Source organism: Dermochelys coriacea, chromosome 6 (genome assembly GCF_009764565.3).
Source record: "Dermochelys coriacea isolate rDerCor1 chromosome 6, rDerCor1.pri.v4, whole genome shotgun sequence".
Lineage (NCBI taxonomy): Eukaryota > Metazoa > Chordata > Testudines > Dermochelyidae > Dermochelys > Dermochelys coriacea.
The window spans coordinates 13,498,188-13,524,716 of record NC_050073.1 but is presented as its reverse complement, the minus strand read 5'-3'; the positions used below and the strand labels follow the sequence as shown (position 1 = coordinate 13,524,716).

Genomic DNA, 26,529 nt, shown 5'->3' with positions numbered 1-26,529 from the left:
TCTCTAACTGCTGGTAATAGCCTACCTTGCTTGTCACCATGAAAGGTTTTCCTCCTCCTCCCCCCGCCCCCGCTGGTGATAGCTCATCTTAAGTGATCATTCTCCTTACAGTGTGTATGATAAAACCCATTGTTTCATGTTCTCTGTGTGTGTATATAAATCTCCCCTCTGTATTTTCCACCAAATGCATCCGATGAAGTGAGCTGTAGCTCACGAAAGCTTATGCTCAAATTAATTTGTTAGTCTCTAAGGTGCCACAAGTACTCTTTTTCTTTTTGCGAATACAGACTAACATGGCTGCTACTCTGAAACCTAACCTTCTTTGGGCACCAGGAAGGGGCCATGGCTGCCTTGAGCCCTGTGTGTGTAGAGGTTGCACGAGGAAGCTACCTGTCCCATCTGCCTGGTGTAGTTTACAGTTCTGGTGTCCATAGGCTGTGGGCACAATTTCTGCTGAGCCTGCATCACCCAGTTCGGGGTGGTGGGGGGGAGGAGACGGGACGGGATCAGGGCCAAGATTCTCCTGTCCTCAATGCAAAGGTGTTTTTCCCCAGAGGAACTTCAGGCCAGACAGGCAGCTGGCAAACATCACAGAACTAAGTAAGCGTTTCGGGTTAGGAACAGAGAGAGAGCCAGGATGGGGAGGAAACTGTGAGAAACACAAGGAAGCTTTGAAACTGTTCTGCAGAGGATCAAATCCCGACCTGTGTGGTTTGTGATAGAGCCCAGGAGCATAGGTCTCACAATGTGAGAGGAGCCTGCCCAGGAATACAAGGTAGGAAACTGCTCTGTATTGTCCTGATCTAGGTATGTTATCTTTACATACTGACTTTTTATATTGTTTTATGTTGCATTTAGAGTCCCTCACCTAATGCACCTTGGATGTATTATTTGACTGGTATAAGAAGCCACTAGTATTACCAGTCCTAAGCATTCAAAACTCATGAGTCAGGCCTCCCAAAATCATAAGATTGGCTCAGAAATCATGACATTTAAAAGCAATAAATATTGGGTCTCTTTATTTGCCGTCCAGCTTTTGAGGCGTTAGGGTTCGTGTTTCCAAGCTTTGGTCCGTGGACATGTGGGTGAAGAACATATATTTTAGTTTGTAGTGAACGCTGTAAGTCTCACATAGTCACCTGACTCCAGGAGCTGGGGCTTTAAGAAAACCATCCGCTACTGCGAGATTCAGAATACAACCATGAAATGGCAATGTTGATTGAACTTGATCTCTTCCAGCAGCTGGAAGTTTCCTGGGATCAGCTGTAGTTTTCCTCTTGGTTTAATAAACAGGATAGAGCTAAAGCACAATTTAAATGGAATCCAGGCAAGAGTGTAATGTTTTGTTTTGAGGGAGCAGGGGAGACCAACCCAGAAAAGAAAAACCAGATTGAACCATTTCCCTTAGGAACATATCTGGCATTGTCTGGAGATTCTGAAGAAACAGAGAGAAGCTCTCCTTGCATTTATATCACATGGAGAAAAGGAACGCCTAGAACTGCTGATAGGTGCTATTGTCACTCAGGGCAAATTCAAATAGGGGCATTTTTATTACTACCCTCTGAGCCAGATTGTTCCCCCTTGTTCCATGCATGGAGGGGAACATCTACATATGGAAAAAAAAGGGAAGGTTTCTGCAGCCCAGGAAAGAGAGGCTGGATCAGGGTGGGGTGAGTCACAGCAGCCCTCCCACTAGCCCCATGGAGAGTAGATAGAAAAGAGCCCCTCCAGTCCTGTATGATTACTCTCAGGGCTGGCCTACACTGAAAATTTACAGTGGCATAGCTATCTCTCTCGGGGGGGTGAAAAATCCACACCCTCCCCGAGAGACATAGCCATGCTGACCTAACTGCTGGTGTAGACAGCACTAGGTTGATGGAGGAATACTTCCGTTGACCTAGATACCATCTCTCGGGGAGGTGGATTAACTACAGCAACAGGAGACCCTCCCATCACTGTAGTGAGTGTCTATACGGTAGCATTTTAAGTGTATATGTAAGCAGAGTCTGAATGAGCTCTCCCCTGACATCTAGTGGTGAGCTGTGGAAAAAGACTTCAGGAGCTAATCTCGTCCGCAGAGTTCACCTCCCACCCTGTGTGGAGGGGGGACGGGGGGTAAGGAGGCACCTTACATGCTCCATTGCTCTGGCACTTGCTCGTCGCCCCAACAGCTGATTGCCGCGCCTCTCTGGGGCTCTGCTCTGGCTGCGCCTCTCTGCCAGCTGTCCTGCGGGCCGCTTGCCGCACCTCTCCAAAAGACCCACCCTCCTACACACACAGTCTTCCGCAGTGTCCCCAAGGGAGCAGCAACAACATCAGCCAATAAAATACCTCTTCTGGTTTCCCCAGCGTGTGTCTCCTTTAAAACATAACCACCCTGGGGCAGGGACTGTCTCCATTTTGTGTACTGTACCCTCCAAGCACTTGGCCGGTGATTACCAAGTAATGGGTTTGATTCCCCATCCATTTCGCCCATGCGACCCATTGGATTTCAGTGGAGATAATTCCACTTTATGCTGGTGGAATGGAAAATAGAGTCAGGCCCAGTGGGACTGGAACCCCTATTGAGCCCAAATGGGGTCACCAGAGCCAATGTGGCATTCTAGGGAGCCTAGTCAGAATGACAGTAACATTTAGAGTTGGACACTAAGCAGTGAAAGGGTGGGGTTGGGCATGAGGTTTCAGCCAGGGGAAGCCAGCAGACGATGCGTTCTCTCTCTCTTTCCATTTGGTTTTCTACTACAAAGCAATACATAAAGCCAGATGAATTCTTGGATTTCAGCAAACACCTATTTTTAGGGGATTGCAATGCAGGACTCACTTGTGCAATTCTGTTAGGGTTGGGTAGAAACATTCCTCCTCAGCTCCGGAGCTAACCTACCCATCTGAGTCAATATTCCCTCTTCTGGTGGGTTTTAGGTGGGTGGCCAAAATCAGACTTTAGGGAGAGATTTTCAAAGGCACAAATGGGAGTTGGGGGTGGCCTAGCCCTTGTGCCTTTGAAACTCTCACCATGTGATGGAAAATGACATGCCATGTTAACTACGGAGCAGCTGCTGTCACTCTATCACGTGTGTGCGACACATTGTACCAGGCACGGAGGGCAAAAGCCAGCTCCCATGCAGCCAAATGTACTAGGTGCAAGCTTAAGGAAGTGCCATAAATGGGTGCTCAAAGGGATGTTGCAGAAGCTGAGCCCAGGAGAGAAGGATAAATATTGGTCAGCAAATATGCAGGGAAGTAATAAGGGCAGGTAATTGGGAGGTGAACCAAATTCAGCTGTCAATAAAACCATTTCCCAAGGGCAATAAGAGCAGGAGGATGGTGCATTCCCCTCCTCCCCACCCCCGTCTAGCAATTTCCAAACATCCCCTCACTGGCCACAAAGGAAGCAGGGAAATCAAACAGCCTCCCCCTGGAGCACGTCACTTATGCACCGGGCCTGTGCAGCCAAACCTCAGTTTGCGCCACAACGCAGCAGGGGCTCCCAGGACTCCTGCTCTAGGATGCCTGCTCCCTGCCATGTTTGCGTAGCTTTGGTGCTTTTAATAACTGCCCTGCCAAATGCAACTTAAAATGGCTCGGCGGATGCTCTCTGGATCCGGCCAGCAGCTGTGGCAAAGGAGATGCTCTGCCCTGCGATGGAAACAAACACACAAGCTGTGAGAAGGACCCTGGCTCTAAGCACCCTCTCTCTGATTATTCCCTTTAGTCTCCTATGTTAAGGTATCATCCAGGGCCAGGGTGTTCTACTAAGTCAGCTTCAAAGCAGGAAATGCAATCAGGTAGTTACACCCCCAGCCTACCCCAGCAGGACGGGCTGCGGAGGGCAGGAGATAGCCTTAGCTGTGGGAAGCTGACAGCTAGTCCAGTCCCTGCCTATGCCAGCAGGTGGTGCTGTAAGCAATGGTCTAGGAGTGCAGGTCATGGGCCGGCTTGCACTATAGCAGCCCCAGCTTTTCCCAGGAGGCAGGACAGGCCTTAGGGAAAACAGCGCCTTGGGCAAACTTGTATTTTGGCATCCCTGGCCCCTGTTGTCTCCCCATCCATGCCCCCATCACCCTTGGTCCCCACTTCCTCCCCAGATTCCACACCCATCCCCCCAAACTCCTACTGCCTCCCTGGGCTTGCCAGCCCCTCATCACCTCTGGGCCCTGCTGTCCCCCTCATTGCCTGGAGCTCCCTTCTGTGGCCTCGCACTCCAGGCCCACCCCACTTCTTGCCTCTTGACCACAGTGCCCCCCTGACCATGGCACCCTGAGAGGTCATCCACATTGCCCTCCTGTGAGGCCGGCCCTGCCAGCAGAAGTGAGTCCAGGGAAGGGTGTAGGACTGGAAGACCCAGAAGCTTTGCTGCCCCCTAACTTTTCCCAGCAGTGAAGATCAGAAACTCACAGCACAGTGTCGTAGTGGGGAGACACTGTACCTTCGGGTAATGGAATGCACTGGCCCGATGCTACCAGCACAGCCTCCAGGGGGGATAGCTGCGGGTCACGTGAGGACTTTGTCACCTTTATCCTAACATTCTCTTTGGTGAGCATGAAGTTCAACTTGCTTCCAAGGTAAGAGACTCCAGTGACCTTGAGTTTGCTGATGTTGTCCGGGCATGTAGGGTCAAAGTTCAGGCTGCTCTTGGTGATCCTAGGAAAGGCAGAGAGGAGTCAGGGGTTAGTGAATTCCATCCATGGAGGAAGAGACACTGGCTATTCTCCTTCCTGGGCTGTCATTTTCTTAGAATATCAGTGAGTCTTCCAGCACCCCCTCTTGAGCTGGAGTGTCATAACCATAAGGGGAGCCTAAAATTCTTCCTTACCTATAAGGGGTTAAGAAGCTCAAATAACCTGGTTGGCACCTGACCAAAGGAACCAATGCGGACAAAAGATACTTTCAAATGGGGGGGAAGGGAGGAGAAGGCTTTGTTTTGGGTTCTTTGTTTCTGTGTTCGTTCGCTCTTGGGGCTAAGAGGGACGGGACATCAATCCATGTCCTCCAAACCATTCTCTCATATTACAGAAATTGTAAGTACAGCCAGGCAAAGGCGTGTTAGTTTATCTTTGTTTTCTCAACTTGTGAATTTTCCCTTTGCTGGAGGGAAGTTTATCCCTGTTTTGTTGTAACTTTGAAACTAAGGCTAGAGGGGGTTCTGCTGTGTTATGTGCATCTTTTGTTACCCTGTAAAGTTATCTTCCAACCTGATTTTACAGAGGGGATTTTTACCTTTTCTTTTTTTTTAATAAAATTCTTCTTTTAAGAACTGATAGCTTTTTTTTCAGTGTCCAAAGATCCAGGGATTTGGGTCTGTGTTCACTTTGTTACCAATTGGTTAGGATATTATTCTCAAGCCTCCCCAGGAAAGGGGGGTGAAAGTGTTTGGGGGGATATTTTGGGGGAACAGGAACTCCAAGTGGTCCTTCCCCTGATTCTTTGTCTAAATCACTTGGTGGTGGCAGCATACTTTTCAAGGACAAGGTGGAATTTGTGCTTTGGGAAAGTTTTTAACCTAAGCTGGTAAAAATAAGTGTAAGGGGTCTTGCATGCGGGTCCCCACATCTGTACCCCAGAGTTCAGAGTGGGGAAGGAACCCTGACAAGGCGCAACAACAGGACTAAAGCAAATACCAGCTGTGAGAACCTGAGCATCTCCCAGAACAGCCTTGCTAGAATACAGCACAGCTGTTGGCTCGAGCGTGCAAAGTGTCTCCTATTACCTCCACCTGGAGCAAACCAGCTTATCAAATAGGGAAGGGGACCTCTATGTAAATCCAAAAACCACAGCAGATTGCAGAAGGGGGCGAATCAGTTCCCTTTCTGTGAATAACTTCTTTCAGGCAGAGTTTGGTGGTGGTGATCTCATGTAGCTCTTACTCTCTACAGTCACTGCAGAGATGGACTTTAGGCTATGGAGTCTTTAGTTCTTTACAAAAAATAATTCCTAGTCAATCCGCTTTTTGCCGGTTAGTTTCCTTAGCAGTCCCTAAGTGGCATACGATGTGCCACAACTCTTGACTGACTCTTCCAGCACTGTCACCTGAGCTACTGGCAACAGCTTAGCTCAGAACTACATCACAAAAGACTGGGTGGCTCCGGAGCATGCTAATGGCATGTGGAGCCTTAACCTAGGTCACTGGTTCAACTCTGGCCCAGTGTCTTAGTGACAAATGGTTGTTAGCAGCCGATGTGACAAAGCCCTGGCTGGGATGATTTAGTTGGGGATTGGTCCTGCTTTGAGCAGGGGGTTGGACTAGATGACCTCTTGAGGTCCCTTCCAACCCTGAGATTGTATGATTCTGTGATTTCTGTTTGGAGGCCCATATGAAAGGAGTTGGAGGAGGGGTGGAAGTCATCTTAGTCTTCCTGCTAGGGGAGATTTGGATCCAGATTCAAACTCTATGACTTGAGTCCATGTCTAAGTGGAACATGGAGTCCAAATACCTTTGACGGGTGGAAAGGTGGCGATTAAGGTTGGAGTTTGGATGGGAAACCTGCAACTCACACCTATGTCTACCAGAGACTTGGGAGTTTCTCACATCTAATACTGACCACACACATCAACAATGAATGCGACTTGTTAGCACTAAGTATTTTGCTACGTATCAATCTTACCACCTCTAAACTCGATCTGTCCTCAACTAAGCTCTTTAAGAATATGTTCCAGGACCAGAATCACATCTGTTTTGGGTATAAATGCTGTGCCCTTAGCTTAGAAAATTCACCAGATCTGACCACCCTAAAGTGCTCTCTGGGTGCTGCTTTTAGGATCACTGAGGATACTTTAGTTCAGTTTTTTCTAACTGAGACATTCAGTTTTTTTTCAGAACCACAACTTCCCATGCAGCTGACTGGCTCCCCTTACTTATTTACTGCAGGTGCCGCTGGCTTTGACCCATAGGGCGGGAACACTTGGAAATGGTTCCACATGTGTGTTTGGGAAACTGTCTACTCTTGCTCTGAGCTGGGTCCATTCTCACTGTGCCAGCCCAAGTTCTCAGTTTCAGGCAGAGATTTCCCTTCCTCAGGAGCTGATGTCGGTGGTGAGTTCCCTCCACGTGGTCTATTTTGGGCCCTTTAGTTATTTACAGGTTCTCTGTCACTGTGGGGAAGATATTGTTTTTCAGCCTGGAGGCTGGTGTGCCTGGTCATTAGGGTGATATCCAGATCTCTACTTTCCTTTAATTCAATATTGATTCAGCTGGCTTTGCTCTGCTCTGGGTCTCTTGTATCTGGATGTACATTTTGTGGCTGAGACCAGTTTCCCACCGTTAATTATGAATGAACCAGAAATAACTGCGTTAGTAAAAGGGCTCAGACATTATTACCAGCCTCTGGCAAATCTTAAACAGATTGAGCAGTGTCCCACTGCAGAGCCATGTTCCTTTCCTGTAGTCTCTCTCACTGAATGCTGTTCACCAGGATATTTGTGTGCCAGTAGGAAACAGTCTCTTTTTCAACCTCCCCCCTCCTGCCCCTGATGTCACAATAAATCACTTGATGGTGATATCCCAGGCCAATGATTCGTACATCATTGGGTGAAACCAAACCTTAGGAGACGCATCTGGCTAGAGTGGAGAGAGCGTCTGTCAGCTCCTCACCTACCTCCTCCTTCCTACCCAGCAGAGAAGAGAAAGGGGAGGTAGAAAATGGCTTTGTAAAAAGGCAGTTTGCTAAGGGGTTATTTTGACACTCCCTGCCCACAGTGGGAGGGGAGGGCTCAGGTAGAGCTAGTTGGAAACTAGAATTCCTATTCTGTGGGAAATTTAATTAAAAAAATTTTTTTTTGAATTGGAACAAAAAGTCAAAACTTAAAAATATCACTGCAGAACCGAAATCCCTAAATTTTGTTTCAGAAACATCAAACCAAAGCAGTCCAATAAGGCTGAAATGAAATAATTTGACCGCAATGAAACATTTTGATAATTTTCCATCAAACGTATCAGAATGTATCAATTTAGTCGAATCAACATTTTCTGATGAATGTTTTCCAACAGAACAGTTGTCCAACCAGCTCTACTCTCAAGCAGTACCCGAGACGCGAAAAGATGGTCTTGTAGCTGAAACACAGGATTGAGGCTTCGGAGATGTAGCTTCTCAGCTCTGCAACTGACTTATCATCTGACTTTGAGGAAGTCACTTGCTCTTCTGAGCCTCAGTTTCCCCATTTTTAAAATGGGAAGGATGCTAATATTATTATCAAGAGGGGAGACTAGTCCCCCTGAGATTTAGTCCAACTTTAATATTTAAAATGTCAAAGTTTGACTCAGCCTTTTGTCACCTCAAGAAGTGATTTCTGTGATGTCTCCACTGAGTTCCATTAATTTGAGAAAATCTATCCAGCATATATTTCAAATACACAACAAGAGTCAGTCTATTTACGACATTACTTAAGAGGGGCAATCTCTTGCTATCTAAAATATAAAGCATCAATAGACAGATGTGAAAGCTTACTCAAAATGTTCAGTTCTGTAATGCTATACATACTATACAGGGCACATTCAAAGATATTTACTTTGTATGCTTTTAAAAGTGTGTTTCAATCTTGATGGTTGACTTCCATTTTTGGAAACTGGCCTAGTAATAAAAAGTGGATTATTAAATTTTTTTTTAAATTTTGTCATGGATATTTGCACTAATTTTTGAATCAAGATAAATCTAACCAAATCATTTCAGAATTAATGGATTCAGGTCTTTGGGATGGTCTACACTACAAAGTTAGATTGACCTAGCTGTGTTGCTCAGAGGCGTGAAAAATTCAGACCCCTGAGAGTTGTAGCTAAGCTGATCTAAGCTCCAGTGTAGACACTGCTAGGTCAATGGAAGAATTAGTCCATTGACCTAGCTAGCGCCACTCGGAGAGGTGGATTTACTACAGAAGAATCCCTTCTATTGTTGTAGAAAGTGTCTACACTATAGCGCTACAACTGCACCGCTGTAGCGCTTCTAGTGTCGACATACCCTTGGTGGCCTTGTTCCTCCCAGCTTAGTTAGTGAAGAGACCTTAAGCCCCAGCATCCTGAATGCTTTCACCAGAGGACCAGTCATCTTGCTACATTTAAACGAGAAGGTTCTTAGAGATCTTTTGTCATGGTTGTCAAGAAATTAAATGGGTAGCAATAGCGCTCTCACCTGAACCCCGTGTATCCAAAAAGAATGGCCTGCAGGAATCCTCCCATACCCGTCAGGAAATTCACAGCTCCTGACCCGTCAGAGTTCTCCACCCAGATCTACACCAATGAGTGAGAGAGAAATTACTTAGGCCCTGTCAGGATTTAGTAGTTACGCTTCGTAACATTACATGTGGTTGGAGAGTGTTAATTATGATAATCACTTGTCTGGTCCCCTGGGAGCCCAGAGAATTGCCCCCACTCCTGCCACAGAGGGAGAGGGTGGGTATGATGCATTCTTCCCACATGGTCCTGCTGCCCCACTGTAGGGAAAAGAGGAACCCTATTTAGGTCTTCCCTGCTCCGCAGCCCTTCACCCATCAGGAGGAGAAAGGGAGCCATGGTGGGTGAAATCTAATCACCGTTGGAAAGAGGGGAATTGGGAGCTGATAATGGGCCCTCTCCTAGCACTGGGGTTGGGGGGTTCAATGCCCCCAGCCCTGCAGCCCACACTTGATACAAGGAGCTGGGAGGGAGAGCAGAGCAGGGTGCTGCTTGTCCCACTGCCGCCAACCATAACGAGGAGAAGGAATCTGGGGTGGGCATGATGCCTGCACATTAGCCCTGCTTCCCCTGGTGAGAGGAGAGGGAGAAGGGTGGTGGTGCCATTCTCCCATTGCCCATCAGCGCGCAGGCAGTGGTGAACTGCCCTGCAGTAGGCAAGACAGAGATCAATAACACAGAAGAGGCCACAGTGACTGATAATAGAATTAATGTAGGTGCCGGTCTGAGTGACTTCTGTCAGTAGCTCGGGCTGCTTGTGATCAGCCATTACAGACCTGCCCAGATAGACTCCCCTTCCATCTATCTACAGTGGCAGGGGGCAAACCCCACTGCACCTGCCTGACCTTGAATGGCTCGGTGATGTTGTTGAAACACTTGCTCAGTTGATTCTGTGCCCTCTGGATCTCCTTCAGCTCCAACCAGCCAACCGCAAACATGCTCTGCAGGAAAGAGAACCACACAGGTGTCTCCTGGGTGCACTCCGAGGTGCACTGCAGGAGGCTCACCCCTTTCGCACTGAAACCATTTGACTTCCACTCTGCTTGGCTGCTTACCCAGGTCATGGCTGGCCCATCCAGGTCAGTGACAGGTTCATACATCTCCAGGTCATTCCTTCGGACTTCAGAGCTCATGGGATACATCACTGGGTATCCGAGCAAGACGACATCAGCTTGTTTCACGTGCTTACCTGGGAAAGGGACAGACAGAAGGGCAGGGCACATATGGGAACTAGGAGTGAGAGGTGATGGGCCCAACTTGAATTTCAGATCCCAGGGGGAGTGTGCAGGGCTGGCAGCTAGAAAGATCATTGTTTTCCTAATACATTAAGCTAATTTGATAGGGAGTCATTTAATGCAATACACTGAGAACCATGTGATGCCATTTCAACAGAGTAACACTATAATTGAAGTGCTAAGCAAGCCTAGAGAAGGTGGGTCATGGACACAGGAGATCAGCTGGGGATGGCTCAGGTCTGGCTGGCTGGAATTTAGATCAAGACACAGCGACTTCCAGTTTTTTAGAAAGTTTTGCATGGACGTGGTCCTAGCGGGTACCTTCTTTGGAAAATGGGGCAGGGCCAGGATATCACCCAAACGTCCAGTTTTAACATGGTGTTAACCAGGCAAGGCTCTTTGCATGCACATAACCAGAGAGCTGCAGGCATTACTGTGGAGCTCAGCCTTGAAAATGTAGCTTCAAGGTCCAAACAAGCATTCAAACAGTAACTGTGCCACTTGCAACCAGGGAAAGGGCAGATTCCCAAGGTGCTATGGACCTATCCCTGGAAAAGAAAATCTTGACATAGGCCAACTTCTTTCATAATAAGTAGGTGTGGCAAAAGTTGATTTTTATTTTTTATAGTTTTGATTGATGTTTATTTTTAAACATGTTATTAGATTTTTATTCATTTAATTTAAATTTAATTATGGGGGGAGTCAGACAATAATTATTTAATGACAGTAGATGTTGCGATTCAAAGAGTTAAAGCGTTATAACTATTAAAACCAAAACTGTCAACATCACGTGTCAAAATATATAAAGTAAATCTCCATAAATCAAATTCTAAAATGTTCCCAAGCAGCATGTTTCTTATTTTGCCAGTTAGTCAAATTCAATTATTATCACTGGAAATATTTTTTCATCACTTTGTGTGTGGACAGTGAAATTGACATTTACCAATTAAAACCGAATTCTTCCAAGCCTAATAGTAACCCAGAGATGAGAAACACCCTATCCAGGGCAGAGAACAGCTCAGTAGCCACCTTCTACAATAAGAACCTGGGTTAGGTGACCCACCAGCATGCACACCGCAGCAGCAGCGACCCTTCTTCAAGAGGCCAGCAATGCAGCGTTTTCCCTAAGCCCTACGTAGTCAGGATCCGAGGTTACTATTGTGCTGTAGAGCATCTGGACAAATCGAGGCTGAGATGCAGCCCCTCCCCTTCCTGTTCCTCCGACTCACCTGGGCTGTACCCATCGTACTCTGGATGGTAGTTCCTCGCTGCATCAAACGGCACTTTGACTTTCTTTGCAACCTCCTGCCACTCCTCAGGGACAGGGATCTGGAAATCACAGGCCACCTCGGCTGCAAAGTTCAAGCTGGGAGGGGCGGGGGGAGGAGAGACTGTTTATATGGTGTCTGCAATGCTTTAAAGAGCAAAATATAAGAAGAATTGGAAGCAAAGGTGCTAAGCCAGCCAGTCGCCCACAAGGGAAATAGCAAGACTGAAAGACCATGGCCCAAAGCATGAGCTTCGGAGAGCTGCTGACGCCTCCTGGAGCCTGGGCTTTCTTCTGAAACCCACCAGCTTGCTAAGCAGCAGGGAAGACTGATCAGAATGGTTCAGTGTTTCTAGAAATCATGCGCATTACCTCCTCTGGGCCACAGCGTTGGTGTAAACAGAGTTATCAACACTGTAGTGATACTCATCTGGGGGCATGACACCTGGAGGAAGAGGGAGGAGACATCACATCAGGGCAGCTCCTGTCCTTCTTTTGTTTTAAACCCCTTGCAGGGCCCAAGGGAGTGGGAGACTGGGTGAGCTTGGAAGGTACAAAGGATCTGCTCCAGCCACTTTCTGAGCACACAGTAAAGCTATGCTGGGTCTGAGTGGGAGCTGGGGGTTAAGTCCATGGTAGGCTGCTCAGGAATGCAGAGGACCTGGGAGCCAGTGCATCCCATACAGAGAACAGCTGTTACTATACGCTGGAGTGAGGCAGGCCAAGCTGGAGAAGCTGTGGGCTTTCACCTGCCAAGTCCTCTCCGAGAAACCGGCTCCCAGGTGGGGGAATTACCTTTGATATGGTAGCACTGCTCCTCCTGACTCCACACCACCCTGCTGCACCAGTACTGAGCCACCGTACTGACTACGTCCCAGGCTCCTTCCTCCCTGAACAGCTTCTGGTCCTGGAGGGAGCCAAACCCAGAGAGAGAGAGAGATGGGGAGCCATGAGGAAGAGAGGCAGTGGTACCCAAACCCAGAGGAAGCCACGAGGAACAGAGACAGCAGCACCCAGACCCAGAGAGATGGGGAGCTGGGAAGAAGATGGACATTGAACCAAGAGCCCGTTGGCTGAAATCACAGCAGCTGCTTCCCTTGCCTTGCCTTTTTCCAGCATCAGCACAAACATTCCCTTTGTCCAATTCATTGCATGACTGATACTGCACTGCTCTTTGGGGGCGCTATTCCCAGTGAAGTTTGTTTACAGGCTTGGATATCCCTGAACTTTCAGCTGTAGAGTGCGATATACCCTCCAGCCCAGACACTACCTCCACAGTAAAGAAATAAGGCCAAATTCAGCACTAGCGTAAGTGGATGTAATTCTGTGGATTTCAGCAGGAGTTGCACCAGGCTGATTTGGCCCATTGACTCATTTGAAGAGTGTGTAATCTCCTTAGTGAGGAAATCTCATACCACCGCCTCTAAGCATCCACACAATGGGAGGGGAGCACCACCCTCTCCCTGTGCTTGATGGATAGAGGAGACTTCCTCTTCTGGGAGAAAATGAACCTCTGTCCTGTTCTGCACACATAGTGTAACAGGCTGTTCCCGGAGGGACTGGGGGGAAATTCAGTTCCCTGAGCAGGCAGGCAAACAGCTCTGTGGATTGGACTTTGTCCCTACCAATAATTTTCAGGCCTAAGAGACATTTCAAGTATGTCTACGCTGCAGTGTAAGCCCAGGGTTAGTACAACTCAAGTTAGCAGACCCTGGGTTTGTTAACCTAGGGGTTTGAGCATATACACTCATTTGTAACACCAGGGTAGAAATTGTTGAACCCTGGGTCCGAACCTGGGGCTCCAGTGTCTACACTGCTTTATGTGGCCCCAAGTCCAATCACCCATATCCCAAACGTCCTAGTGCCCTCCCACAGTGTGGTTGCTCTAGCCGTTTATTTGTGGTGCCGTGAGGGAAAACTTGACTGTCCACCTGATTATCCGGAAGAAAAAGAAAGTCATCCCATAGGATTGTGGTATACTTTTGGTGGTTTTGCAGAGCATAAGTCTATCAGGTCTGTATCTACACTGCAAAGTAATAGGGCTTGAACCCTGGGTCCTTGCTTGGCTCAGGCTTGGACCCTCCACACCAGTGGGGTCCTGGGACGCTGGCTCTGAGTCCTGGATGAGTGCGATTTGTGTATAGATGGAAGGGGGGGGGGTTAGGCTTGAGCCTAAATTCTAACCCTGGGTTTACAATGCAGTGTTGACATACCCTTAGAAGGCTTCATGTCAGCCCCACCTACTTTTGAGAAGACAGGTTTCTAACTGGATGACAGAGAAGACTGACAGCTACAAAAATCAATGTGAGCTATTTAATGCTTCTCTTTAGTTGGGGTTCTTTAGCTCCTACTTAGAGAGGGTTTAGACTCAGGGCAAGGGAGACACGAGAAAGATAAATGTAATACTCAAGGCACAAGGAGAGCATCAGGGTTGTTAGGGAATCCAGGGTACTCTGGTAACCAGTTGTACCAGCAGTAGTTAGGGGAAGGGGTAAAGAGAGACTAGTCCAGGGCTGGATAGCAAGATGTTGAAGAGTGAAATAAGGAACAACATCTGAGGAGCAGGCGTTGAAGAAGGGCCAATGTAGATCATGGAGAGCCTAGTCAGGGAGTGCTACTGGCCATTGTGAATGGGGGAAAGGATAGCAGAGATGATCTGCTCTGGGAGGGGAGGAATAAAGTCACCAAGGATCCTATCCAGGGAATTGCCCAGAAGACTGGTAGCTGTGGCCACTGGGCCTGCCCTGTTTCTGGCACCATCCTCATACCTGCACCACATCGCACGTGTTTCGGTTACCTGTGTGGCATGATAGTACTGCTCAAATGCCAGCAAAACATCCCCATTGATGTGAACTTCTTGCGCTCCATAAATCTCTTCAGGGCAGACTTCCTGGCCTGTGGCCGCGCCCTCCCAAGGGAACTTGGCACCCTGCCGGAAAAAATACCCCCAGGAGAGGCTGAGCATGATCCTCTGAACCGAACAGATCAGGGCAAGCTAAGTACCAAGAAGTTTATTTCCTTTGGTGGCTGTCGTCTCTGTTTTCTGACAAATCTGTTCCTACCTGGTATCCCTGCTCCTGAGCGTTCTTCCGGGCTCCACCTAGTGTTCGAATACGGTACTGCAGGATGGTTCGGGCTGCTTCAGGGTAAAATAACAGGATGTTTGGGTATACCCATGTGTCCTGGAAACAGAAAACGAGTCTGTATCAGTCAGACACTTAGTGAAATTAGGGGAGGTTAGGACAATGAGTGTGCCAGGACCCAGAGAGAACACTAGGGCCAGGGCTTACCCTCCCAGCCTCTGAATACTGTGGGATCCGTACACCCGGAGCCGCCGAGGCCCTGCCAATACAACCACTGTTAACTGGGCATGTAACTGGCTAGCGGCACCGTGACTTTATCTCATTAAAAGGAACATGGTTGAGTTGTGCCCACACAGGCTCATTTCTGCCCTCACACCCATATTGGTGTCTCCATACTTGCCACGCTCCCAAGCCCTGTTTGTAAGAGAGTATTCTTGGGGAATCCAAGCAGTTCTCCCATAGAGAGAGGGCCAATGTAGATCATGGACCAGCTGGGGGGCAGAGAGCCTGGAGGAAGTTCCTATGCAACAGCAGGACATGGGGTAAGGCACTTGGGGTTGTCCGCCCCACAGATTGCTAGGAAGAAGGGCCATCCAGACCAGTTCCAGAGACCTGGTGTAACTGCTGCCCACACTACAAAATAGTCTGTGCAGTGAGCCAGTTATAGGATGAAAACCATGTGCTGATATAAGCCTCTGGCAGGGGGGAACACTCGGAGCTGACCATGGTCATGTGCCAATTTTAACCACACTAAACATACGTAGAGCCAGAGGCCACCCTGCCAAGAATGGGTTACAAATCTGGCTATAGGGACAGGGTCTGGGTTCAGCAGGTTCTACCTTCAGACAGCTGCAGCGGCACAGGAGCTAGCAAACAGAGCTCTAAACAGGGAAGTTTGAGTGGGAGTTTGCAAGGGGAGTTTGGATTGTGGTGCTTGTTTGGGGTTTGCTTTTGCTGGGGGAGGGTGGTCTTCTTGGTGTGGCTTGTGTTTCCCAGATTAACAGGATTTAGGTGGGAAGGAGATGACAGATACAGAGGCAGCTGTGGGAGTGACTCCTGTAGTGAAAGACACATTGAGGATGACTGGATGTGGAAGCTGTGGTATGTACATGATCCTGGAGGGGGGAACCGGTAAGAGTTTTTTCTGCATGAAATGCCGTCTGATAGAGCTGATGGAGGAAAAGATCCGAGGTTTGGAGATGCAGGTGGAAAGTCTGGTTGAGTTTAGGAAGGGGTTTGAGCAGATGATGGAGCAAAGATATGAGGTATCTGAAGGGAAAAGCTCAGACTCACAGATGGAACCAGGGCTGGGGAATTTTGAGGAGAGACTGGATGAGGAAAGTGGTCAGTGGAAACATGTGACTCAAAGAACCAGGCAGAGAAAAAGACGGGCTAGTGAAGGAGAAATAGAACTTAGGAACAGGTTTGCAGAGTTGGAAAATGAAGAAGGGGCTCAGCAGGTACTTGTTGAAGGTGGAAGGGTAAGGAAGAAGAGAAGAGAGGCTAGTCCTATAGAAAAAGGGGAAGAGTCAAGGGAGACTACACCAAATATGAGCCCCAGGAGGATACAGGATGGGTTGAAGAGGATTATAAGGGAAAATAGGAATGGAAAGAACTTGCAGCCAGAGAGAACAGGGGAGACACTGGAGAATAGCACTGTCACCAGGAAGAGGCAGGTCTATGTGATCGGAGACTCTTTATTGAGAAGAATAGACAGGCCTGTAACTAGAGCTGATCCTGAGAATAGAAGGGTGTGCTGTCTTCCGGGTGCTAAGATACGGGATGTAGACCTGAGGTTGAGAAGGATCCTAAAGGGAGCGGGAAAGAATCCCCTAATTATCCTTCATGTGGGAACAAATGATACGGCTAGATTCTCGCTAGAAAGTATTAAGGGAGACTATGCTAGGCTGGGGAAGACGCTTAAGGAAATTGAGGCTCAGGTGATCTTTAGCGGGATCCTTCCTGTTCCTAGAGAAGGGCAACAAAGGTCTGACAAGATTATGACTGTCAACAGATGGCTTAGGCAGTGGTGCTATAAGGAGGGCTTTGGGATGTATGGCCACTGGGAGGCATTAACGGACAGAGGTCAGTTCTCTCGGGATGGACTTCATCTGAGTAGGGAAGGAAATAGACTTCTAGGATCGAGGCTGGCACAACTGATAAAGAGAGCTTTAAACTAGGAATTGGGGGGAGATGGATGGGAGATGTCCAGAAAATCTCCACGCCAGATTTTAGCATTGAGAGGGAAGAAGATGAAGTAAGAATGGATACAGCCGTGGGTAGGAGAATGTATATAAGGAGTGAGGGCGGTGTGGATACTAGTCTAATAGGTTATACTGGATGTAGAATGACTGTGCCTAATAGGGTACAAAATGTGAGCGAGGCCAAACAGCAAAAATTAAGATGTTTATACACCAATGCGAGGAGTCTAGGTAACAAAATGGAGGAACTAGAGCTACTGGTGCAGGAAGTGAAACCAGATATTATAGGGATAACAGAAACATGGTGGAATAGTAGTCATGACTGGACTACAGGTATTGAAGGGTATGTGCTCTTTAGGAAAGACAGAAACAAAGGTAAAGGGGGTGGAGTAGCATTGTATATCAATGATGAGGTAGAATGTAAAGAAATAAGAAGCGATGCAATGGATAAGACAGAGTCTGTCTGGGCAAAAATTACATTGGGGAAGAAAACTAGTAAAGCCTCTCCTACGATAGTGCTTGGGGTGTGCTATAGACCTCCGGGATCTAATTTGGATATGGATAAAGCCCTTTTTAATGTCTTTAATAAAGTAAATACTAATGGAAACTGCATGATCATGGGAGACTTTAACTTCCCAGATATAGACTGGAGGACCAGTGCTAGTAATAATAATAGGGCTCAGATTTTCCTAGATGCGATAGCTGATGGATTCCTTCATCAAGTAGTTGCTGAACCGACTAGAGGGGATGCCATTTTAGATTTAATTTTGGTGAGTAGCGAGGACCTCATAGAAGAAATGGTTGTAGGGGACAATCTTGGCTCAAGTGATCATGAGCTAATTCAGTTCAAACTAAATGGAAGGATTAACAAAAATAAATCTGCAACTAGGGTTTTTGATTTCAAAAGGGCTGACTTTCAAAAATTAAGGAAATTAGTTAGGGAAGTGGATTGGACTGAAGAACTTATGGATCTAAAGGTAGAGGAGGCCTGGGATTACTTTAAATCAAAACTGCAGAAGCTATCAGAAGCCTGTATCCCAAGAAAGGGGAAAAAATTCATAGGAAGGAGTTGTAGACCAAGCTGGATGAGCAAGCATCTTAGAGAGGTGATTAAGAAGAAGCAGAAAGCATACAGGGAGTGGAAGATGGGAGGGATCAGCAAGGAAAGCTACCTAATTGAGGTCAGAACATGTAGGGATCAAGTGAGACAGGCTAAAAGTCGAGTAGAGTTGGACCTTGCAAAGGGAATTAAAACCAATAGTAAAAGGTTCTATAGCCATATAAATAAGAAGAAAACTAAAAAGGAAGAAGTGGGGCCGCTTAACACTGAGGATGGAGTGGAGGTTAAAGATAATCTAGGCATGGCCCAATATCTAAACAAATACTTTGCCTCAGTCTTTAATAAGGCTAAAGAGGATCTTGGGGATAATGGTAGCATGACAAATGGGAAGGAGGCTATAGGGGTAGATATTACCATATCAGAGGTAGAAGCGAAACTGAAACAGCTTAATGGGACTAAATCGGGGGCCCAGATAATCTTCATCCAAGAATATTAAAGGAATTGGCACCTGAAATTGCAAGCCCATTAGCAAAAATTTTTAATGAATCTGTAAACTCAGGAATAGTACCGAATGATTGGAGAATTGCTAATATAGTTCCTATTTTTAAGAAAGGAAAAAAAAGTGATCCGGGTAACTACAGGCCAGTTAATTTGACATCTGTAGTATGCAAGGTCCTGGAAAAAATTTTGAAGGAGAAATTAGTTAAGGACATTGAAGTCAATGGTAAATGGGACAAAATACAACATGGTTTTACAAAAGGTAGATCGTGCCAAACCAACCTAATCTCCTTTTTTGAAAAAGTAACAGATTTTTTAGATAAAGGAAATGCAGTGGATCTAATTTACCTAGATTTCAGTAAGGCATTTGATACCGTGCCACATGGGGAATTATTAGTTAAATTGGAGAAGATGGGGATCAATATGAACATCAAAAGGTGGATAAGGAATTGGTTAAAGGGGAGGCTGCAACGGGTCCTACTGAAAGGCGAACTGTCAGGTTGGAGGGAGGTTACCAGTGGAGTTCCTCAGGGATCGGTTTTGGGACCAATCTTATTTAATCTTTTTATTACTGACCTTGGCACAAAAAGTGGGAGTGTGCTAATAAAGTTTGCAGATGATACAAAGCTGGGAGGTATTGCCAATTCGGAGAAGGATCGGGATATTATACAGGAGGATCTGGATGACCTTGTAAACTGGAGTAATAGTAATAGGATGAAATTTAATAGTGAGAAATGTAAGGTTATGCATTTAGGGATTAATAACAAGAATTTTAGTTATAAGTTGGGGACGCATCAATTAGAAGTAACAGAAGAGGAGAAGGACCTTGGAGTATTGGTTGATCATAGGATGACTATGAGCTGCCAATGTGATATGGCTGTGAAAAAAGCTAATGCGGTTTTGGGATGCATCAGGAGAGGCATTTCCAGTAGGGATAAGGAGGTTTTAGTACCGTTATACAAGGCACTGGTGAGACCTCACCTAGAATACTGTGTGCAGTTCTGGTCTCCCATGTTTAAAAAGGATGAATTCAAACTGGAGCAGGTACAGAGAAGGGCTACTAGGATGATCCGAGGAATGGAAAACTTGTCTTATGTAAGGAGACTTAAGGAGCTTGGCTTGTTTAGCCTAACTAAAAGAAGGTTGAGGGGAGATATGATTGCTCTCTATAAATATATCAGAGGGATAAATACAGGAGAGGGAGAGGAATTATTTCAGCTCAGCACCAATGTGGACACAAGAACAAATGGGTATAAACTGGCCACCAGGAAGTTTAGACTTGAAATCAGATGAAGGTTTTTAACCATCAGAGGAGTGAAGTTTTGGAATAGCCTTCCAAGGGAAGCAGTGGGGGCAAAAGATCTATCTGGCTTTAAGATTCTACTCGATAAGTTTATGGAGGAGATGGTATGATGGGATAATGGGATTTTGGTAGTTAATTGATCTTTAAATATTCAGGGTAAATAGGCCTAATCCCCTGAGATGGGATATTAGATGGATGGGATCTGGGTTACTATAGAAAATTCTTTCCTGGGTATCTGGCTGGTGAATCTTGCCCATATGCTCAGGGTTTAGCTGATTGCCATATTTGGGGTCGGGAAGGAATTTTCCTCCAGGGCAGATTGGAGAGGCCCTGGAGGTTTTTCGCCTTCCTCTGTAGCATGGGGCATGGTTGACTTGAGGGAGGCTTCTGTGCTCCTTGAAGTCTTTGAACCATGATTTAAGGACTTCAATAGCTCAGACATGGGTGAGGTTTTTCATAGGAGTGGGTGGGTGAGATTCTGTGGCCTGCGCTGTGCAGGAGGTCGGACTAGATGATCAGAATGGTCCCTTCTGACCTTAGTATCTATGAATCTATGAATCTACATCCCACCACACTACTGCCATTAGTTGTCTTCCCAGCCTCTGAGTGCTGTAGGATACACACCCCAGGGCACGGCGACCAAGATTTGCCCTATCAGCCTCCCAAGACGTAGACTGTTGCCACGCCTCGCGTTTCCCACTCCCAGGCTGGAGTGCTGTAGCATGTCTGATCCCCAGAATGGAATTATGGGCTGCAATCCTCTGTAGCCCACCTGGTCCCAGAAGACATGCCCCCAATAGTCTTCTCCCTGCGTGCCATTGGATAACCCGCCGGGACTGATTCCATGGAACAGGAAGTCAGGAGAATCCAGGGGAGGAATTGCACTCAGCAGGTAATAGAGACATCCATACAGGGCCTGCCTCAAAGGGAGAGGCCCATCTACATCGACCCGGCATCCTTTCCAGAGTGCTGCCCAAGCCTGGGTGTGAGAGGAGTATAAGGAGCCAGCAGCAATCAGGGACGTTCCTTCGCTAAAGCACCTCTTCACTTCCTCTTCACTCTCTGCCACAGCGGTCAGGAAGTCCCAGGTTCTCTCCTGCTCCTCTCCTGGCAGGGTCACAGCCTGTGGCACTGGAGTCCAGATCATGTGCACTGTGGGCTGGGGAGCCGCCTCCACCTCGGGGATCAAAGTTTTCCCATAGATATATCTGCAAGATACAGCAAATAGCAGCTTCGCCTCAGCAACCAGAGAGGGGTCACAAAGTGAATGACTCAAGGGGCCAGATCCTCTGCTGGCATAAATCAGGGTAGCTCCGTTTACTCCAAAATAGTTACGTCAATTCATAGTAGCTAAGGGTCAGGCCCATACCGTTGTGTGGAACGGGCCTTCCCTCTCCCCCGGCCCATTTAACAGAGAGGGATTCTCACCACCAGAGAGAGCTTCCGAGTCTGAAAGATATCATGACTCTCATTCCACTGTTATTAGCAAGAGCTGTGGAGCACAGCGTAGGGGTTGTGAGAAGAGAGACCAATAGACATGGAGGGGAAATAGACAGATGACCAAGAGTAGGGGAGAGTTCAGGGTTCCCATTTACACCCCCTCTTTCCTCCCCTGGATTGTCTCGTTGGCCCAGATCCTCTAAAGTATTTAGGCTCCCAACTTTCATTCATTTCAAGCCTAAATACCGTGGGCTCTCTTCCCCCTTCCGATTGTCTTCCTCTCCATACCCCTAGTGGGAAAATATAGCAAAATGCCCATGACAAGATGCCCCTCCTCATGGCAGCACCCGCCTGCAATGGGACACTGAACAGCTTGAAGTTTACCTCCTTGCTGGCACCACCAGCTGGGATGGGGGTGGAGCTGTCTCCGTCAATTGAATTAACACCCTCCCCCCCGAACATCAAGTAAAACATCAAACAGGAAATTGAAGAAATCTCAACTTAGGTCGAGCTGGACTCTAGAACTCTCAGCTTTCCAGACTCTCCCTTCTCCCTCCATTCTAGTCAGTGGCTCTTGTGGTTGATACGTCTGTGGCTGGGACACGTGGCATCCGTTGCCATGACACCACCAAAAGTACCGAGGGCCTGAGGCAGCTCCCAGAGCCTGACTCTCAGGCCCAGCCCCTCTGGAGCACGGGTAAAGATGCTCAGAGTCATTCCAGCCTAGATGCCTCTCAGAACCCCAGCCATTGTCCTAGCTTTGTTGTTGTCACCCATTTGAAAGTTGGAAAGAGGGCAAGTCCTTTTGTTCCTCAGGCCACAGCCCTGCTGGGTACGCCCTACCATGACCACACTCACTGAGCTCCCTGGAAGTCCTGCCCCTGGTGCAAGTCCAGGTCTCGGCTCTGTGGCGTGAATTGCATCTGGAGCTGCACGGTCACTGGTGGGCCTCTGGCAGCCGATCGCTTGATGGTGATGCTGAAGGCCAGCAGGTGTACGAGGGAGTGGTGGGCGTAGATCCTGTGGGTGGCGATGTAACCTGGCGACTGAAGCAAGTGGCTGAAAGTCCCTGCAGACACAAACACAGTTATCATTTGGAGCTTCCGCTCTCAGATGTTCCTGCCTGTTCTCTAAAACTAAGGCCTGATCCTGCTATCGGATCTGGGTGGGTGCACACCTGTGCCTGTATGGAGCCCTGTTTGGAGCAGGGAGAAAGGACAGTCAGAGGTACCATTGTGACAGGTACATAAAATGCACATGGGCCCAGAGTATCAAAGGTATTTAGGCATCTAACTTCCATTGGTTTTAATGGGAGTTAGACAGCTAAATACCATTGAGAATCTGGGCAATAGAGCCTACAGGAAATATGAACCTCCCCAGTAAGTTGAAACCCAGCAGGGATTTATTATCAAAGCAAGAAATAAGCCAGGACCAACCCTCAAAACTGAACTCTGGAGCCAAATCTCACAAGCCTGATTCTTGTGTGTGGACTTTGCTTAAAGAGTCTGAAACACCATTTGACCGTCCTCTCTCTGGTGATAAAGAACACCGGTGACTGGACTCTATTAAGGGTCCTTGTTTCTGTTCAGTGATTGTTAGTGCTGAAATTACTGATGAACTGGTAGAGGGGCTAAATCTTAGACCTGGTTTGGGGACAGTGTTGTAATGAAAGACAACAAAGAGGCACTAGCACAGTACTTCATTTTAGCTCAGGGTTTGAGCACTGGCATACTAAACCCAGGGTTGTGAGTTCAATCCTTGAGGGGGCCATTTAGGGATCTGGGGCAAAAATTAGGGATTGGTCCTGCTTTGAGCAGGGAGTTGGACTAGATGATCTCCTAAGGTCCCTTCCAACCCTGATATTCTATGATTCCACTCGCTCCCACCAGCTTTATGTTGTACCTGAGAGCAGAATCAGCCCAGTGTCTCTAAAACAGACCTACCTAAGTACTCAAAAGGCTGGATCTGAACTCTCCCAAACTTCGGAGTTCAAGATCTGGACCAAATTCAAAAACTTTCTCAAGTGCCAGTTTTTTAGACTGAGATAGAGTAAGTGAGATTAGGTCCAAACTGTGAAGAGGGAGCCTAAACTGGATCCATTTCTGATGTTGTGATCCACAATCTTATTTCTGGCTGATCCACTGTCTACACTAGTATCGGAACAATTTTATCCAAAAATGTTTAAACATGGTTCTTGCCTGTAAGTAACTGCTAATATAGTTTACCAGGACAGAGCAGCCATGGAAGAAATTGTGTTATAAATAGGCTTGTCAGAATTCAGGGGTTTTTTTTAGAAATAATTTCAACTGGTAATATCAATGTTTATTTTTAAGCATTTTTAAAATCTATTTAAATGGGAGGGTTAGACAATTATTTAATGACAAGAGACACTGAGATTTAAAAAATTAAAGCTTTATAGCATCACATGTCAAAACATACAAAGTAAATAGCCTTAAATCAAACTCTGATAAATTCTCAAGAGCATTTTTCCTACTTTGTCTATCTGTAAATTTCAGTTATTATCGATGGAAATATTTTTCATCAGTTTGTCTGTGAAATCAACATTTACTAACATTTACCAATAAAAATCGAATCCTTCCAAGCCCAGTTATAAACTGTTTTACCGAACGTCATGGTTAAACATCATTTACTAACATGGTTCCAGCAGGTGCACAGACATGGCATAAACACTAGTGTCTTATTCTCAGCTAAAGGGAAATTGACCAACCTTAAAAGTGTAATGCTAAGGTGGAAAAAGTCCTCTGTATTCAGAGTCCGGTATAATCAGGCCTTACAGCTTTCTATGTGTTGTGTTTATTTTTAAAGACATTTAGCCACTATTCTGTGAAATTCATCCCTAACATGTGCATGTGAGCACTCCTTGCTGGCTCTGCAGAAGCCATTCACTCTTCCCAGACTGTGGGGTATTGAAAACTGTGTTTAAAGTGTAAGCTACCACTTTAAATTTCTGAGGGGTTTCCTGGTCCTGCTTGCAGGCCAGTGGGCTCTGTAGGGAAACATGCCATCATCAGACTCAGTTCTGCAGACAGCCAGCCTAGAGTAAGGTGGGATGAGTTGTGCCTCTCTTTTTTAGGGAGCACCCTGCTTTGTCTCTCTGTTTTGGGTTTTTTGCGTATGATTGTTTTGAAATAAAGTAGTTACACGGCAACCCTTCCAACAAGAGTATTTTATCCCTTTTATCTGTCTTCACTGTGTGTATGCCATGAACATAGCACAGACTTGTGCATGCTTTTGACTAACCACTGTCCATGATGCCATGCACACAGCAAGAAGGAAACACAAAGCCCTGCTCATTTCTGGCTATGTTAGAAACATGGGGCTAAGAATGGAAGAGAATGTGTCCATCCGATCACATAGAAAATGAAAACATTGGTAGGAGGATTTAGAGATTTAACTTCTAGGCTTCTAAGAGGGAGTCACTGACAATGAGGAGAAAAGAAAATCAGGCAAACAAAACATTAAAGCACAAGAAAGTAGTTGCTACTTGGGAACTGAGGCTCTGTCTGTTTACCTGTCCTGGTGTTCAAAGTGAAGGTCTCTGTCAGTCCATCCTCACCAGGCATGTTTATTCTGACGTTGACAGGGCTGGGGACATCGGCACGGTGAGTGTCCCCCACTGCCCCATTATACACCCCGTTTACATGGAAGATGTCCCTATAAACTCGGGTGCCCAGATAGGCATTGGTCACTGTCGCAAGGAGGCGGGGATCTGAGGGCAGAGTGCTGGCTGTGAACACAGCAGGATCTGTCCCACCATCTGCCATTGCTACCTTCTGTAAACAGGGAACAAACAGAATTGGAGATGAGGATTAAATAAAACAACACCATACCGTGATTTTTTATCAAAGACAACCCTGCACCTCCACAATCTTACTGCAACATTATCGTGATGCCTGGCTGAGATTGCAGAGTGCAGAACAATGAAGGAGTATTAGGAAGTTGCCATGATTTGCAGCTGGTGGTAGGGCATTTCTGACAATGAGAGTGGTGCGTGGAACACGGTTATTTTGAATTTCTCAGGCCTCCATGGCTTCTAGACCTGAGGACTGGAATAGCCATATTGCAAGTCAGGTTTAAGGTGCATTGATAGAATTGTGGTGGAATAGCAGCCACTATAGCAGGTTAAGACTCAGGTGAACTGGTGGGCCTGTATGGGAGCCCAGAACTGGAAGCACAGGGCTGCAGGGGCAATCTGCATTCTCTCCCTGGAAAGTAAAGACTGGCGCAAGGATGCGGAGGAACCAGGAGGGAGTCTGCACTCATTGCATCTTAAAAACAATGCAAAAACTCCACCTGTCATGGAAAAATACTTGCTGCAGCTCACGTGATAATCCTCTCACCTGGCGATGGAAATCATGTCTGTGCCCGGTTCTGTAATGCACCCCAGGCAGTCATTCTTAGCTGTGGAAAGTGGGTGCAAAATGCTACCAAGTCACACTCTAGCTCAAACAGGAATTAATTTGGGGGAATTCCTGTGTCATACAGGAGGTCAGATTAGATGATCACAACGGTCCCTTCTGGCCTTGGAATCTATGAATCGACGAACAGAAGAGTTTTAGACCCACTTTGAACTAAATAAATGATTACAAGACGCCAGTCGAGAATCAGGCACAACATTCTATTTCAAATGAAAATGCTTCTGTCAGAATGTGGTAGGAAAATTCAAGTGGCTGATTCCTTCTCCCTCCCCGCCTGTATCTTACTGCAAGGGATGTCTCCCTTCTCTTCTAGATAGTCACTGCGCTGTTTGTTTTGGGAGAGAGACACAATCCCATGGGAGACTTTGAACTTAAGGATCTGATCCAACTCCCTTTGAAGTTCACAGAGAAGTAAGATCAAGGCAAGCTGGAGTAGCTTTTCTCTCTGTAAGGGCTAAGCATGCAAGAACTCAGCAGGTCAGGCCAGGATTCATAAGTTGCTGGCTGTTTAGGACCTTGAGTAATGAGAATGCAGCCAGGGCGGCAGCTCCCCTGCTATTAATCTCTCTCTCCCAGTGCCAGGCTGGCAGTACTGGAAATCCCTCCATCTGCTCATGGCTGGCAGCTCTCCTGTCAAACTCTCCTGGCAGTTTCCCACCTGTAAATGCCTCTCTCTGTGTGGCAAACCCCAGGAATCAGCCAGGCAGAAAACACAACCCACAAGGTTTCAAAAGTTGAAAAGTTTAGCTGTTGTATCTTGCCTTCTCCTTCAGGGCTCGGCTGGACAGCTTGAGGCTGCTGCTGCAGCTGCAGATCTCCTGTAGGAGGGGCGAGGGAGGGTAG

The 26,529-nt window shown here is 46.9% G+C and overlaps 1 protein-coding gene across 2 annotated transcripts; it reads right to left on the bottom strand.

The window, feature by feature from the left end:
* Positions 1-258: 258 nt before the first annotated feature.
* Positions 259-26,529, bottom strand: PGGHG (protein-glucosylgalactosylhydroxylysine glucosidase). Of its 2 annotated transcripts, XR_006282372.1 has the most exons (15): positions 26,345-26,529; positions 24,780-25,041; positions 22,106-22,316; positions 20,580-21,015; positions 14,725-14,844; positions 14,460-14,591; positions 12,458-12,569; positions 12,035-12,107; positions 11,625-11,761; positions 10,216-10,349; positions 10,006-10,101; positions 9,120-9,217; positions 4,427-4,641; positions 2,940-3,636; positions 259-317 (listed from the first exon to the last, which is right to left on the bottom strand). XR_006282372.1 is itself a non-coding variant. In XM_038406274.2 (14 exons), the coding sequence occupies exons 2-14, from the start codon at positions 25,030-25,032 to the stop codon at positions 3,572-3,574; spliced, it is 2,082 nt and encodes a 693-aa protein (XP_038262202.1). In that variant the 5' UTR covers positions 25,033-25,041; positions 26,345-26,529; the 3' UTR covers positions 1,004-3,571. The 2 variants fall into 2 exon arrangements, 1 of the variants encoding a protein (XP_038262202.1); XM_038406274.2 differs by lacking the exon at positions 259-317 and having other exon boundaries at positions 1,004-3,636.

Excerpts from the sequence above, each read along its gene's own strand:
- PGGHG (XM_038406274.2), bottom strand. The coding sequence starts at position 25,032 with ATGGCAGATGGTGGGACAGATCCTGCTGTGTTCACAGCCAGCACTCTG. Across the intron at positions 21,016-22,105 it reads CAGGACTTCCAGGGAGCTCA|ATATATCTATGGGAAAACTT; the intron begins GTGAGTGTGGTC and ends TGTATCTTGCAG. Across the intron at positions 9,218-10,005 it reads ACATCACCGAGCCATTCAAG|ATCTGGGTGGAGAACTCTGA; the intron begins GTCAGGCAGGTG and ends TCATTGGTGTAG.